The 17423-nt window shown below is 38.3% G+C and overlaps 1 protein-coding gene across 1 annotated transcript in view; it reads right to left on the bottom strand.

The window, feature by feature from the left end:
• The window catches only part of VWA8 (von Willebrand factor A domain containing 8), a 326523-nt gene that overhangs the window by 103361 nt on the left and 205739 nt on the right, over positions 1-17423 (bottom strand). Inside the window, exons 27-29 of the mRNA XM_059378120.1 lie at positions 8642-8750; positions 6969-7107; positions 5333-5532 (exon numbers count right to left, since the gene is read on the bottom strand). Of these exons, the coding sequence (XP_059234103.1) occupies positions 5333-5532; positions 6969-7107; positions 8642-8750 (448 nt within the window). The remainder of the gene's footprint in view (positions 1-5332; positions 5533-6968; positions 7108-8641; positions 8751-17423) is intronic.

The raw sequence follows: 17423 nt of genomic DNA, 5'->3' as shown, positions 1-17423 counted from the left end.
TGAAGATTTTATCTTAAAACCATCTCCTTCTAAATATAGACTACTTTAACCATGATTCTGTTTTATTGTATTCTTGAGGAAACTAAGAGGATCGATAATTTTTAAAGTCCATTTAGTTTTATTGAAACTACACTTAAAGAGTATTTTGTTGAAAACTGTCTTATGTTGTGCATATTAAATCTCACTTTAGCTTCTCACATCCAGGTTTATTTCAGAAGAGACGTACATGATAAAAAAGATGGGTTAGCAAGAAAAGATCAAGGATCCTAAGAACCTAGCTCATAATGAGTGTTTCTTCATTTTAAAATTCGCTAAGCTTTAATAACTCAGAGTTGGTACCACAATAATATACAAAGAGATTTCTCCAGTAGTATTAATCACAGTTTTGTAAACGAAGTAATAATCTCAGTAATTAGCATTTTTTCAAGAAATTTTTAAAAAAATAAACCTTAAGCATTAAAATCAATGAACAGAAACATATGAATAAGAACTTAAAATTGAGAAAGTCAGAAAAGATGAAATATTTTATTTTATTATTTATTATTATCATTATTTAAAAGATTATTTATTTGAGACACAGAGAGAGAGAGAGAACATGAAGGGCAGTGGGGGGGGGCAGAGACAGGGGGAGAAGCAGGCTCCCTGCTGAGCAAGGACACCCCCCCCCCATATGGGACTCAATTCCAGGATACTGGCATCATGATCTGAGCCCAAGGCAGCTGTTTAGGTGAATGATGAGCCACCTAGGTGTTCTATAAGATGAAATATTTTAAAGAGATGCAATGAACTTGGCTTTCTTTGGTGAAAATTTAAAGACCCTTGAAGATTAAACAAAAAGGTTTACAAAAAGGGCACCTTTAAGTCAGGCCTCATTGTTATGCAACTGTCTTCTTTGTTTTGTTTTGTTTAAATTTGAGGCTCCTCCAGTTATCCTAACCCCTATGAACTTTTCATTTCAAAAACTTTCTTTGGGTTCAGTGGGTTAAAGCCTTTGCCTTCAGCTCAGGTCATGATTTCAGGGTCCTGGAATTGAGCCCCACACCGGCTCTCTGCTCAGCAGGGAGTCTGCTTCCCTTCCTTTCTCTCTGCCTGTCTCTCTGCCTACTTGTGATCTGTCTGTCAAAAAAAAACCAAAACAAAACAAAACAAAAAAAAACTTTCTTTGGGGAAAATGAAGCACCCAAGAATTAATATATAGTCTGCAAAATATAGGAAACAAGTAAGAAGTGTCTGTTTCCTTGTCCTTTAATAGTTACTGGGCAGCTTATGTTTAAAGCGCAGAGGAGAACACAATGATGAATTAACCATGACCCTTACTCTGACTTACATAGTCCAGTTGGAAATAAAAACAAATGCAAAGAGTCTGATGATTCATCTGCAAATCTGCGACCTCATCATGTGGTTTCAAGTTTATTTGACGAGCTAATTTTATTGAACTGCTCAAGCGTTAAAGTCGTATTTGTACCACATAGATTCCTTCACTTTGAATCTTGGGTGTAGTAAAAAATCCCACTAAGCATGTTGACAGAGCCTAAGCTTCTCTGCAAACATCACTCTTCGAGTGCATCATTGGTATAATATGCGATTCCCCATTCAGAATGTGTTAGGGATATTATTAAAATCATCACTTCCTATAAGAAGTATTATTTCTGGCCTCTGTAAGTTTGGAAATGATGACAATACCTTAAAAGTTTTACTTAAGAAAATGTATTAAGTTAAAAAATTTACAGCCTCCATTCTAGGTTAAATCTTTTTTTTAGAAAGTACTTTTTAAAGGAGAAAATCTTTCTCGTATGATAAATATGAACATTAACATGAATTCTTAGCACTTTAGCAAATCGGGATAATATTAACTCTTCTAAGCAAAAGAAAGTCCTAAAAATAATGTTTGATTCCAAAACATGATTAAGCAGAAGAATAAGCAGATGATTAAACAGATACGATTAAGCAGAAAAAATAAGTATGCTTTTGCATTTTTCTTCCTTTTTAAGGTCTAATACTCATATGTGCATAATTTGGCAAAAGTGGCCTGAAAAACTGTATCTTTCTAAGTGACAGAAAATATATAAATTTCCAGCCATTGTTGTATTTAGACTGTTTTAGAAGCAATCGGCAACATGAAGGAGTTCTGTTGCTCCGTCCTTTTAGATGTTAATGGTTTCCTTCTGTAAGTGACTAATAATATATTCTGTCTGAGTTTAAAAATAGAATTTTGCGTCACATCTGAGTACATGTAACCGTGGCTTTGGTGCTCCTTCAAGGGGGGAGGGAGGAGAAGCAAGGGAGCAATTTCGTTATGTTTGTATCTGACTGGGAGAAAAGTAACCTCTGGATGACCTCAGTGTCCTAAAGTCTGAAATTCTAAACTTTATACAGATGAAATAAGTAATCTCATGGCAGGGGAGGGGGAATGGAGGAGGGTCTTTATTTTTAGGCATGGCAAAGTTTCCCTTTCCTCACTTATGATTTTATTTTAGCAAGGAAGTTTTGAGCAACTTTTTAAGCCAGGGAAATACATCCACAGCAAAGCTTTATAAAGACAAGGCACAGAAGAATTAATGGGAGTATTTCTCTACAATATTTTAGCTCTGCTTTCAGGGAGGGCAGAATGGGGAAAAAGGAATTGAGGGCAGTGCACTTATTTGTTAGTTGATCAAAATTATTTGCCATTTGTTAAATTTTACAGATGCATGCTGTTCATTTGGAATCAAAGAGGTCTTACCTCCTAAACAGGGCCATAATATAGAATAGGCAGCTAAGATACCCTCTCTGGGAAAAGAGGCAGTTCAGAGTCCAGTGAAGTATTCTCATAAGCTGTGCATGCTTGCTCAAGGGTGCTGAGGTAGTTTTCTAGAAAACGGTTCAGACTGTAGTCAAAGGGCCAAGTCAGGTGGTAGAATGCAAGAATGCCAGGAGGCCAAGGGCTGCTATGGAAGTTAGGCACCTCTTTGCACTCAAGAGTATTAATCAGCAATGTTGCCAAATAGTTGGCTCTTTTGAGAAAATATAATACTTGCTAGCAACATAAAAACCTAGGACGTAACAAAGAATTGGTTTATGTAGATTTGACAGTTAATTTGAGAGCTGAAAATTAGGCAGGATTGTTTGAATAAATACTCCAAATTTAGATTCTTACTGAAATGCGACTGGCTTACTGAATTAAAAATTGCCAAGATATCTTGTGCTTTTTATGACAGATTCTTCTCGTTGTGGAATTCAATTCAATGGCATTGATATTTTATTAGACACCTAAAAAGTAAAACCCATATTCTATGCGCTGGACACAAATTTTTATAAGCAATATATGGATATTTATAAACTTTGCCTGGAGGAGAAAGTGAAAAATTTTTAAAAAGTGATAATCAGAAAAAAATTTAACTCAGAATTTATGATAATTATGAGAGGCCCAAAGTTAAAGTTGACTTACTGACTCAGTGAAACACCAACATGTTATTTATGCAATATTTCCTCTTGATTAGACATGGTCTAAAAGTATTGTTTCTTGGTAACACTTTGCTCTCCTGGTGACTTTAAATACTTGTAAATAACAATTCTGCATTTCTTTAATATCTTCCTATTGTCAATACTTTTTAATTATTCAGGCTATTCTTTTCCCCAAGTGGCTGCCGAGTGGGAGGGTAGATGAAATTTAATTCTGGTGGGGCCAATCCAATTAGGTTTGAATCTCAGTTTTCCCATGTGTTTACTGGGCAGGTTATCTGAACTCTCTGAGCCTCCACTTTCTCCCATGTAAATAAGGGTAAGGGAGGCCTAAATGTGCTGCTGGAAAAATAACATGAAATAAAGTATGTCAACTTTATTTAGTACATTGCCAGCGTTAGTAATCCTTGAAAGGTTCATCACTTGCTTTCTGGGACACCACACCCCTGGTCCATCCATCTACTTCGCTGGGCACTCATCTTTAATACCCTTGGCTGATTTTCCCTGTGTCTCCCTGATTTCTTAGTATTTCACTGCTCCAGAGCTTAGACTTCTCTCCTCACCATCACTCCCTTGGTGACCTCTTTCAGTCTCATGGTTTTTAATAACATTTGTCTGCGAAGGACCACAGATTTATATTTCCTATTCTGAGTTCCACCTACCTCCAGACTCATCTACTGGATGTCTGACAGGCATCTCAGATTTAACCCAAGGTCTAATCCCTGCCAAATCAATTCCTCATCTCAACTGATGGTGACTCCATCCTTTCAGTTGCTCAGGCCCTAAACCTTGAAGTTGCCCTTAATTAACTCTACCCTCTTTCACCCCCTGCATTTGATCTGGTAGGAAATCCTGTTGGCTCTACCTTCAATATACATCCCAAATCCATCATTACCGACAACCTTCCTTCTCTAAACTGCAATGATCTCTTGCTGGATCATAGCAAAAATTTCTTAACTAGTCTCCTTCATTCTGCCTCAGCACCTAAAGACTATTCACTGTGGAGGAGCCAGAGAAATTCTTAAAAATGTAGGTCAGGGGACGCCTGGGTGGCTCAGTTGGTTAAGCAGCTGCCTTCAGCTCAGGTCATGGGATCAAGCGTCATGGGATCAAGTCCCACATCCGGCTCCTTGCTCCGCAGGGAGCCTGCTTCTCCCTCTGACTCTGTCTGCCTGTGCTTGCTCTCACTCGCTCTCTCTCTGACAAATAAATAAATAAAATCTTAAAAAAAAAATGTAGGTCAGGTCATGCTACTCCTCCGCTTGAAATGCTCTAACTTGTTCCTCCTCCTCCCCTAGGCAGGACCCAGGACATTACAATGGTTGAGGAGGCTCTGCACCATCTGCTTCTCCATCCCCGGCACCATGCCCCTTCCCCAGCCAGCTGAGCAACCTCTGTGACCTCACCTCCCTATACTCTCCCCCTCACACTATCTTCCCCACCATATTTCTTTAAAGATGGAACAAAACCATGCTCTAGCCACTGGGCCTCTGAACTTACATCCCCTTTGCCTAGAACTCTCTTATTTCAGATATCTGTTCTCCCCCTCACTTCCCCTAAGTCTTTGCTTAGGCATCCCCTCCTCATTTAGGCAAACCCTGCTCATCCACCCTATTTTAAATGTCGATCTTCCTGCCAGCCTTCTACTTTACTCTCCCTTGCTTCTCATCTTCTAACTTGAGATACTATTTAATGATTTCTTTTGCTTATTTAATGATTCCTATCTTCCTGCACCAGAATATAAGCTTTTCAGGCCAAACATTTTTGTGTTCTGTTTGCTGCAGCATCTCCAGTAACAGGCACATGATCTATATTTGCCGAATGAATAATATGCTCGGTATGGTGGATACTAGGTGACCATAAGTATGCAAAAACCTTACACGAGCCTTACCTGCTGCTCATGGAGAATCACTTGACCCTTGAGGGGATTTCCCAGCGGTGCCACTGTCACAAATGGGTGCCAAACCCTACCGGCTATTCTTGGGAAGATGTCAGAGAAGTCCGCCAAGTAGCCACTTTTCCCGGTCATGTTCATGAAGTATAAGGTGATGGGATTGCATGCAACTACGTAGAGGGTATTTTCCTCATTTTCTGGAATGACAAAAGGTGTTAATTTTGTGGTCTGCACAAGATTTTCTGACTGGTTAACATGTCCAGTGCAATCTGAATCACGAGACAGAGCACACAGTTGGAACTCAGCCGATGATCTGTAGATGGACTGATTAGGAGACAGATATCTATAAATTAACTCTGATTCTAAGCTTTTCTCTAACAACTACAGAAGAGGGAAAAAACCAAAGGAAAAAAGCAACAGAACTCTAATTTGAATAAGTGGACAATACTGAAAGAGAGAGTTAAGTAATAGGAAGGACAGCATCTGGGTTTTGTTTTTAAGGGCTAACTCTGACTGACAGCAGCTGCCTGGAAGGATGTTTGGAAATGGTCAAGGCCAGCACAAAGTCTAACCACAAAAGCGCTCCTGACTAGCGAAGCCTCTCACAGGTGTGGGGTGGAGGGTCATGGCATACTCATTTCCAATCCCAAGAGATGCAACAAGGGGCCAAAGTTCAAAATCCATATATAGTCCCTACTAGTGAATGTAAGATATCTTCACAAGAGCACCAGTCTGTTAACAAAAAAAACTCTGTATTTTTTTTTTAAATTGACTCAGAGAGAAAGAGAGAGAGAGAGATCGAGATCACAAGTAGGCAGAGAGGTGGGTGTTGGGGGGGAGCAGGCACCCCGCCAAGAGGAGAGCCCAATGCGGGGCTCGATCCCAGGACCCTGGGATCATGACCTGAGCTGAAGGCAGAGGCTTTACCCACTGAGCCACCCAGGGACCCCATCTCTGTATATTTTTAAAACACATATTTTTTTTAACAAAGTTGATTTTAGGAATAAACAATACTCATTGAACTGATAGCAAAAACTTGCCTCAGCAATCCCCATTTTAGGCAAGTGAGTCTCTCCCTTTCTCCTGTCATCATCTCTGTTTTATAGGACCTTAGTAACTGCCATCAATTGAAAACTTCTGCCAAAACGTAGCCAGGGCACGCTGCATGAATCAGGAGGTAATGGCAACAGTCCAGAAAAGCAGATGCCAAAAATTCACATCCTTTATTCGCCATTCTTTACAATAACTTTAATGACTGCAAATCACTCCAGCTCTTTCATATTTCATGTAATCATCAAACTGGAATCCCTGCCCCCATATCCAATGTTTCTCTTTTTCTTTTCCCCTTCTATTTTTAGCACATGCCTGGGTATGTTTAACTTTGTGCTACAATTGTAATGAGAAACAGATATATGCTCACAAACTTAGCAGGGCGTAAGTGGATTCCACAATAGTATTTTGTTAGGTTATTATAGGAAATTAGTTCTAAATTACATACAATTACTATCTAATCCAAAAATGACACAGTTCCTGAGTCTATCATAGACTTCTTGATGTTTAGAGGTTCTTTTAGTCCCTCTTTAAAAAAAAAATCAATGCAGGAAGGAAAAATCAAAAGAGTAAATTGACATACCATGTGATGTAGCAATGTCACAGACTAAGTTAATTTCATCCAATGGTAACTTCCAGGAGGCACATTCTTCAGTAAAGGTTTGGGCTCTTTCTTCATATCTTTCTATTGGATATTCCTGTATGTTTATAAAGGCTGGGCCCTATAATAAAGTAGTTATCTGGGTTGAGGAATTTAGGTAGTTACCAAACTGTAGAAAGGCTAAAGTTTTTCTAAAATATAGAGTTTAAATTCAAATACTCAACATATTAAATTACCTCGTCTAATTTTATTGACTGCTATGGTGCCTATAACAATAGTAATACCACATACTTGCATTTATAAATGCTTTCATTTGTGCTATCTTATTTAAGTTCTCACTTTCTTTTCTGTTTACTGACAAAATATACCCGATATAAAATCCCATAGGTTTCTCATGACTGTATCCCTTCCTAAGTCAAGAGCAAGTTTTGAACTGTAAGTCTTAGGACCCAGGGTTGGCCAAACCAGGAGAATAATCTGTAACTGTATGAATCAGGGCCTGATACCATTCCATTGTAAAGAATGATTATTATATCATTATATAGAAAGTAAGGGCTGAATCTGGGTCCTTGAAATAAAATATACATAAAAAGTGACATTCTAAATTTAAAAAAAAGCTTCCTGATAACCACTACCATTATTTACAAAAGGCAGACCATAACACACTTAATGAACAATCATATAAACAGAAGGAGAGGAACTAATTTAATAATGTTATTGATATTAAGGCTGGGTCCTTTGACATGAACACATATAGACATAACCACACTTTCAATATCTGCATCTGTACTGTTCTTAATTAATCAAAGATGTCTGGGTTAGATAGTGACCCTTGTGGCATCCCTGCCACCCTCGATCCTGCCCCTTTTGATCTAGTCCGAGTCTCAGGAGCTGGAAGTCTAAAAACTATGTTCCTCATCCTCTCTGGTAGTAAGGGTTTCAGGTATTGAGGTTCTGCCAATGAAATGCACTTGAACGGTCCACAGGTCAAGTCTGAGCTACCGCCTGCTTTTGTAAATAAGATTTTATGAGGACACAGCCACATTTCTCTGCTAACATACTGTTTACGGCTGTGCCACCCCCAGCAAAGGCGAGTAGCTGCAGCAGCAGAATCTGTGTGGCCTAGAACACTTACTGTGTGGCCCCTTCCAGAAAAACCTCGCTGATCTTGCCTGGCTATGTGGCTGCCAGCCACAGGGGTGGTGGGAGTAGCAGAAGCACTCATCCTGAGACTGAAAATCCAGTGGTGACCTGTTGACTTCTGTTCCTTCTGTCCCTTCTAATGAGCATCCAATTCCCCACAGTAAATCCCTTTCTGCTTCAAATATCTAAAGGAGCTACTGTTACAACTAATGACTGATACTCTTTCCCTTTGTCTATTTACATGGAAACAAATATCATGGAGCCAGTGTTCTAGGATAACACACAACATACCTGACTCTAATTCAGGTTAGCTTTTAGGAATTCTATTAGCCATTAGCAATGATCTACATTGAACTCCTTGGAGGCCAGACTGGCTTGAGACGGGAGCAGAAGCGAAATCTAAAATTAGCTTAGAACAAGTCATTTCTGAGATTATATGGGTTTTTCTCAGGGAAGACAGAGAAAAAAATCTGTAACATTCAATATTTTAATGAAGAAATAATGATATCAACCTTTATGTCTATATGATGAGTTTCTGCTGGACACAACAGTTTTTGTATTCCACTTCTTGACTGGCCAACTGTCCAGTAGCCCAGGAACGTCTGCTCTGGCAGAGGCAACCTGGCAAGGATGATTTGAAAAGTCAACATTTCTTCTTGTTTCCAAGTCATAAAAAAAAAAAAAAGTGAGCCGTCTATTATCAACCACATGAATAAATTTGGAGAATGCTTCACTTAGGAGTGAGTTATATTTTATTTTATTAAAAGATAGTCTTTAGTACGACATTTAGAATATACTTTAAGAATTAGATGATACTCCTGCTGTTTGCAATGACATGGATGAAGGTAGAGAGTATTATGCTAATCGAAATAAGACAGTCAGAGACAGACTGAATACCATATGATTTCACTCATATGTGGAATTTAAGAAACAAAACAAGCAAAGAAGGAAGAGAGAGAGAGGAAGAAATCAAGAAACAGACTCTTAACTATAGAGAACAAAAGTGATGGTTACCAGAAGGGAGGGGTGTGGAGGGATGGGGGAAATAGGTGATGGGGATTAAGGAGTCCACTTGTTCTGATGAGCACTGGGTCGTGTGTAGAATTCCTGAATCACTATATCGTACAACTGAAACTAATACCACACTGTGTGTTAACTAACTGGAATTAAAATAAAAACTCAAAAAAAAAATTTTCACATTTCTAAAACTCAGAAGGTAAAGTCCTGTTCTGTTTTTAACTTGATGACAATAATTAAGGTTTACATATTTTTTCCTTGAATTGGTAAAATACTTTGTGATTTAATACCTCAATTCCTAATAAACTATAGAAAAGATTTAGAGAAAAAAAATGAAACATTCTAACAATTTTTTAGTCTGCTTTTTAAAATTTGGAATCAAATAATATTATAAAATAATATAATAATATTATATAAAATATATTTATATAAATATATATATTTATTATATTATTAAAATAATATAATAATATATAAAAATATATTATACATATAAAATATAAAAAATAATAAAATCAAATAATAAATAGTACACAATACTACAAGTCCTATATTTGTAAGTTGTACAGGGCAAGTTTTATAGAGTGTATTTTAGCACTTTAACCTTTTCTTCTTTTTTTTATACTTTGAATTAAGTATGATATACATAATATCATAATATCATAATATCTGTATGTATGATACACATACAGAAATATTCACACCAATGTATCACTTAGCCCTGAATGCACCTCGGTATCCAGGTCATTATTTCCACTAAGGGAGCTACTGTCCTGACTTCAATGGAATTACTGTGTTTACATTCTTTTTTATTTAAAGTTATTTTTAGATAAAGCAATTTGTCAAAATACAGCAATCCTAGAAAACCACAAATTTTTGAGAATAAAGCCTTTTCATTTTAATCATATTATCTATTCTTCGAATCTTTTTTTTTAAAAAAAGAACCATTAATTTGTCACTTAATTTATTATAAATTTCTTATTCCATGGCAAAAACGATTTAAAAAAATGATTCAGAGTTAAAAAGTTGTTTAAAAATAATGCATGTGGAAAAAAAAATGCATGTGGGACTATCAACTGAAATACATGCTTGGAATGAGTTTGATGATCATTAAAAGAGTGTATATTTATATTTAGAGATTATTTTATTTTCACTAACAGGAGTACACAGTATTTCCATATGCTTAATAAGACCATGTAAGGCTCAGACAGTTTTTACATAAAATAATGGAACCAAGCATTCTGGTGGAATATGCTTCTTGTCCCTTTGAAATGCTAATGTCTGCCATACACAGAAAAGAATTTTACAGAGAAATTCTTCTAATTCCTATGACATAAGTCTTTCAAAAGGAGTTTTTTGCTTTTTTAATTTATCATCTAAAACACATTTTAAGTGTCTGGACAATTATCCTGATTGGTCAGCCACTTCCCTGTTTACTAGAAATGAGGTGGGAGGGGCACCAAATCAGGGGATTTACAGTTATTGTGTTTCCTCTTTTAAATGTAATAAAAACACATTTCAGCGTCAAAAGGGCAGATCTTGAAAACGTGTTGCAGAGTAGAATCTCTCCTTGTTAGGGAATGAGCAGCATTCTTCACTTGGTTTCAGCAGTTCACTAAAGGAGAATTAGATCTCTAAAAAGCAAAGGAGAAAACGGAGGAAGGACACACCTTATCTCCCTCAAACCTAGAAGACTTAGTATAACAAGATGCAGGAGGCCTGGGTTCTAGTTCTAGTTCTTCTATTAACTAGCTCTGCAAACACGGGAAGGAAAGAGTCTGCTAACTGCTCCGAGTGTTATCTTCTTCCTTTGTGAAATGAAAGGGATGATATGTGCAAGTTTCCTTATAGATTTAGGAGTCTCTGATGATGGATCACTGGAGTGGGTAGAGGGAAGCGTCCGTGCTAAATTCAACAGCCTTCCAGTACCTTCATGTTCCAAAGTGAAAATAGAATGAAAATACCTATACCTGCCAACAGAATCAGTGCCCTGACAGACAAGTTTGCTTTATTAAAGCTTATAAAAAGAGGGTCTAAATACATCCCAAATTAGCTCTTTGAAGACAACAGAATCAGTTACACATCTTGAAGTCTAATTAGAAGTGGACAATTGCTTTAAAAAAAATGATCCCTGTGCACCTGGGTGGATCAGTCGTTAAACATCTGCCTTTGGCTCAGTCATGATCCCAGGGTGCTGGGATAGAGCCCCACATCAGGCTTCCTGCTCCAGCAGGAAGTCTGTTTCTCTCTCTCCCTCTGCCCCTGCTTGTGTTCCTTCTCTCACTGCCTCTCTCTCTCTCTGTCAAATAAATAAATAAAATCTTAAAAAAAAAAAAAAAAAGATCCTTGGTTGACAGGTTGATATCTACCCTAAAAAATGGATTTAATAGCCTTTAATAATCTCACAAAAAATATACAGATGCTTAAAAAAACCCCACAAACCTTTGTCCACTTGAGAAAAATTAACTTTATTCAATTTCTAGTTTTTATGCACGGTTTCTGGGATGCTCATGAAATCTGGTTTGAACTTGCAAACTCATTCAACATAATATTCATGGAAATTACAGGGTGCCTGGTTCCAACAAAAATTAGCACTAGCTGTTTGTTTGGCAGCATATGGGAAGGACATTCAGGTACCCCATATAGAAACTATCTGGAACCATGTAACAAGAGTGCTTTTGGCAATAATGGCTAAAACCAAAAGACACACGTGGGGTGTTCTGAAGTTATACAACAAACTGACTCCATCTTGCTTCTTGGTAACACAAAGTGTTGTCCTAAGACTTTTGCTGTGGGCTCCAGACTGGCCACCTGAGGTAAACCAAAGCCCCTCATTAATTTTTCACTACTAGTCCTCCCAATAACTTGTGGAAAAATCTATTACTAACTGTTTCCCCTTCAATAAGTCAGTAGTCAGGGGAAGGGGAAGCAGTGTATTGGGTGCATGAGCAAGCTTTGGTATTGGAAATATAATCAACACGAATTCGGGGCTAACTCTAAAGGAATAACCAGTTAACAAAATGCCATATATTCCATTACTGAAATCTGTCATCCAATTTTAACCACACTTAAATTGTTTACACCTGATTTCACGGAAATGACAGTGGCATTTTCCATGATTTTTAGATCCTGACACTTGTGTTGTTTAACTCTATTAAAGTCTTAGCTGGAATGATGTTTGGATTTGATTTTAAGGAGGAGGAGGATGAACTTAAGGCCTATCAATAGCACTACTTTTTATCTTCAATGCCATTCATGAATTTCTGTTTTTTAAAACAATGAAGTATTTCAATTCATATGTTGTGATGTTTCTTAATCCCTTTTGGAAGTATTAATAAAGATCTGGAAGTAAAAGTTTGAACTGAAAGAAAGGTGAATACCAAAATTATGACTCAGATCAAATTATACAGAAGGCAAACCAAAGTTTTTTTCTAAGCATGCACACAATTCATAACATGATGGATATGGACCCCAAAGCTGAGTAATAGAGTCTGAATGACATGCAAGAGATTTGTCTAAGATTGTTTCCATAAAGAGGTGATCTGGGGTTTTAAAGAGTATGTTCTGGAGAATTTCTGCCTTCTCTGAACATTTGCCAGTACTATTTCTGGAGTCTGAAAGAAACACATGAAAAAGATTTGTATCTTTCTAGGGGCATTATGCAATTGGAAGTTGTTGATGTACCTATTAGCAACAATTCCTAAAACATCTCCTTACCACAAGAACTACTAATTTTCATGGGAATAGTGGAACCCCTCGGGGTAGTTCCACCAACTCTCAAAACTTCATCAATAACTACCATCTTGGGGCGCCTGGGTGGCTCAGTGGGCTAAGCTGCTGCCTTTGGCTCGAAGGGATCTCGGGGTCCTGAGATTGAGCCCCGCATCGGGCTCTCTGCTCAGCAGGGGGCCTGCTTCCCTCTCTCTCTCTCTCTCTGTGTCTGCCTCTCCATCTACTTGTGATTTCTCTCTGCCAAATAAATAAATAAATAAAATCTTAAAAAAAAAAAAAAACTACCATCTTGAAGAAGAAAAAGATCAACTCTGATTTTAGCAGTCTTCACACACCTGATGTTTTAAATCTAACCTCTCACAAAAATTAGTTTGGATTGTCCCACTGAGTTTACCAGAGCCTTTCATGGAATAACCCTGACAAATATTACCACTTTTGGCTCTTATGCCTTCCTCTCACTCTCCAGCCAATTTAGGCCTTTGCCACTTTGAACTGCTACTTGCTCTTCCTGAACAAGCTATGCATTTTCATGCCTCCATGAGGCTATTACCTTTTCCCAGAATTCCTCTCTGCTATTGCCTCTTTGGTGAAATCCTTCTCATTCTTAAGGCCCAATTCAAACATCACTTCTCCTTGCATCTTTTGCCCATATTTCTTTCTGAGAAGAATGAATCTCTTGCTCTTCTGGGTTTCCATGGAACTTTGCACATTTGGAGCTCTTAGAAACTGTTAGGATACAGTTCTGTAGAATTTGCTATTTGCAAATTTAAGGCCTGATAGAGAATAAAGTTTTTGAAAGCAAAGTCAGAAGTGAATCCTTCTAAAAATTTGTGTTTACTAAAAGAAAAAGTCAGCATACTTAAAAAAAGGAAATAGAAAAGCACCTTAAAACACTTTGTTATAATGGATCTTACTATTTCCCAGTTACTCTCCCTTACTTGCTAGAAACTTCTGAATCTCCCTGCCCTATAATCTCTTGTGTTGCTGTTAAGTTAATTTTGTTTTGCTGCATATGCTGCGCGCACAAGGAGTATGTGTAGGTGTGTTTCCCGTCTCTGCCTGGCTCTGCATTAGACACAATGGCTTTCACTTTCTAACTTACACTCATGTTCCTCTGCTGCCTAGGTCCTGCTGACGTCACAGAAATGAAGAGTAATTTGGATGCATGAGATGGAAAAAGATCGGGGGAAACTTGCTATTCTTGGCTGATGGTTCTCAAATATGCGCCCCAATATCCAGAATGACTGCGTGGTCTTAGTGCTGGTGCCTCGAGTCACTCTGTGCCAGAACGGACACTGTCAACTTGCTCAGCACATCTCTGGCTTCCTTCCTCCTGGAAGAAGGTGCCACAGTACGGTTCTGGAGCCTGGGATTCCTTTCTCTCCTCTTTCTTAAAGTTTTACTGCAAAAACTTCTCTTTGTCTGCCATCTGCTTTACCAACCACACCTTAGTATTTTCCCATCTTCAGTTCTTCCCTTTTCTAATTATCCACATCAAGAATGACAGGGATTGAATTTTCCCCAGTTGGAAGTTCCCCACCCTTCCGACCCTCCCCACAGAAAACCTCTGTTATTTGCCACTAGAAGGACTAATAGGATGAGATAAACCAAACACGAATATAGCACTTTGAATATAACACTGCATAGCAAGGTTGGTACTTTACCCATTTTCCCAATGAGATGAATTCATCAAGGGTAAGGCTTACATTTTACTTGAATCCTTGACTCTCTGCTACTCAGAATCCATTCCCTCTGCCACTGAAATCTCTTTTGCTCTTGGGCCTCCTTTCCTTCCCACTGCCAGAGGCCAGCCCTCACTGATCATCACCCAGATGAAGGCAGCTGCTTCCAGGCAGGTCTTCCTGTTGTTCCCTTTCATTGGCTTTGAGTTTGTTGTTGTTGTTGTTTTTAAAGGAAAAAAAAAAAAAAGCAACCAAAGGAATCCTTCTAAATTACACATTTGACCATGCTACTTTTGGCATCAAATTCTTCTGGGATTCCCTCTGACTCTTCTCTCCCTTTTAGCCCCATCACAAGGCATGCCCTTACTCCACCCTTTGAGTCACCAAACTACCGCAGTTTCTTTCTTTTTTTTTTTTTTTAAGATTTTATTTATTTATTTGACAGAGAGAGATCACAAGTAGGCAGAGATTTAGGCAGAGAGAGAAGAGGAAGCAGGCTCCCCGCTGAGCAGAGAGCCCAATACGGGGCTCAAAGGCAGCGGCTTAATCCACTGAGCCACCCAGGCGCCCCAAACTACCGCAGTTTCTAAAGTGTACCCTGGCCTCTTAAAATGGTCTCTGCTTGAAGTGTTTTCTTCTTTTTTGCATGGAGAAGGCCTAGTCATCCCTTAAGCATTCAGCCTGGTTAATCCTCCCTGACTCTCCCCCAGGGCAGAAGGCAGCAATCCCACCTCTCTGATTCTCTCTAGTGTGGCTTTAACAGAACACAAGTCACTCTTTACTTGAGTACTTCCCCAATTAACCCTGAGCTCCCTGAAGGCAGGTATGAACACTTCATCACCTTTGTATTTCTGACTCCCTACCTAGTGTGTATGGATGCGAGAAACAAAGGCAAAAGAAAAAATTAAATCTCCTTATTGCTGACAGCCCACTGACAAGTCTTTGAAACAGGTAGTGTGACCTTCCTCTGGGAGCTCAGCTGCCTGGATGTTGACACTTTCCTAAGGCAAAAGGCAATCTTAGCCTGATCCCCAGGATCCTCTTTAACAGATAAAAATTCCTTTGGAAACTTCCTTTATCTCTTCCCTTTAATATACATGTTGGCAATATGGCCCACTGATAGACATCTGAGGGGTCTCCTGATTGAGGGTTTACTAAACAGTAATAAATGACCTTTTCCTAACAATAGCTAGCCCCCTCACGATCCTGGAAACCTTGTTTCCAAAACACACTGGAGGCTTGTGCTGGAGGCTTGTGCTGTCCCTAACCCCTCCGGACTTGAAAGTATATAATGGGCTACTTCTTGTGACCTCAGTGCAGCTCTTTTCTGCCCATGGGTGTTGTCCCTGTGCTTTAATAAGACCACTTTTTACTCCAAAGACATCTCAAGAATTTGGTCTCAGCCATCGGCTCCAAACCCCACCACTTTAAACAGCATCATTTACCAAATAAATGCTCAAGTGTTTCTTAAATAAATGAACACTTGGCTACATCAGAACTGCCAACATCTTCACCTGCTTGTTTCTCATCTCAATGGCAAGTTGCAAACCACTACAGCTTTCTTCCCCCATGGCATCCTGATTACATGACTGAATAAATGATGCGATCTACTGTGTATTTGGAAGAACCAGCTATAGGTGGAGATCGGGAATTTCTGTGCAGGTAGGTGACATATTATCACCTGCAAATGCTCAAGGGAATCCAAGGATATTCTGTGAGACTATTTAAGATGGGTATGAAAGAAGATTCATAGACCTTAATGATTTCTATGTAGACTGGTTATATTTTAATTTTTTTCTGCATCTTCATAAAGGAGCTGAAAACAAATAAAATGGTTGTAAAGCTACTTTATCATATATCAAGAGAATATGGGGCAAAGGCTATAAAACTATAAAACCCAATACCACCCTTCTGCTCCTAATAGTTCTGGGATATCATTATGTAAATCTTATTACTTTTGAAAACTAAGAGCTCTTTTATGAAATGAAAGTAAATCATCATGTAGAGTGGACTTGTATACCTTAGAACTCCACGATCAGCATTGTGAGCTTATTTGTAAAAACAAAGACTATAAAAAGAAAATTATAGCATATAAGAGTTCAGAAAAATGGAAGGAGAAGCACAAAACTTTAAGAAGAGACTCTTAATGTGATAAATAGTAATAAATAGTAAACCAATCATTATTCCTATTTTCAAAAATAAAATTAAAGAAATTACTCCAAAGAGATGTCCCTGTTGGAATGTTCTCTTGGATGCCTGTGGTACGCCAAAGTTGGTTTTGGTGAGGAATGCAGCTGCTATTGATGTTCCAATTAATTACACAGGATAAGTCTTTAACATAGAAAACCAATTCCAGGCAGATACCCTTTCAAAGACATTCAGTCTAGATGAAGCTCTCCTGTCCGCACGTATGCACAACTATTTTTATTTTTGTTGCTTTAAAAGTGTTGTCTTCCCTCACTTGAGAGGTTTACGTTGATGTCAACCAATGCATAAATTTACTGATATTGTGTTGAAATGCAATAGAAATGTCTGGTTAATGTGATTTCTCCTTTGCCATTGGTCAGGGTGCAAACGTTCCACCCTGAGGGCAGGTATTGCAGTTGGTGTACCAGAGGCAAAGATCCCCAGATACAGCGATTTCAGAATAGACCTTTACTTCATCATTTTTATTTTATTTAAATAAGAAAATGAAAAGAATAATTCCAGTGCCTAGATAGTTGGTGGACATTTAAATAATAAAATGTAGAAAAAAATACATATGTTAGAATATTCAAACAGTACGGAAAGTGGGGCTTCCTGTCTCTAATCTGGGGGCCTCTCTCAAAGGCAACTCTCAACAGCTACCGTTGCATTTTTAAGT

The sequence above is a fragment of the Mustela nigripes genome, chromosome 15 (genome assembly GCF_022355385.1).
Source record: "Mustela nigripes isolate SB6536 chromosome 15, MUSNIG.SB6536, whole genome shotgun sequence".
Lineage (NCBI taxonomy): Eukaryota > Metazoa > Chordata > Mammalia > Carnivora > Mustelidae > Mustela > Mustela nigripes.
This window is presented reverse-complemented; position numbering and strand designations above follow the sequence as displayed.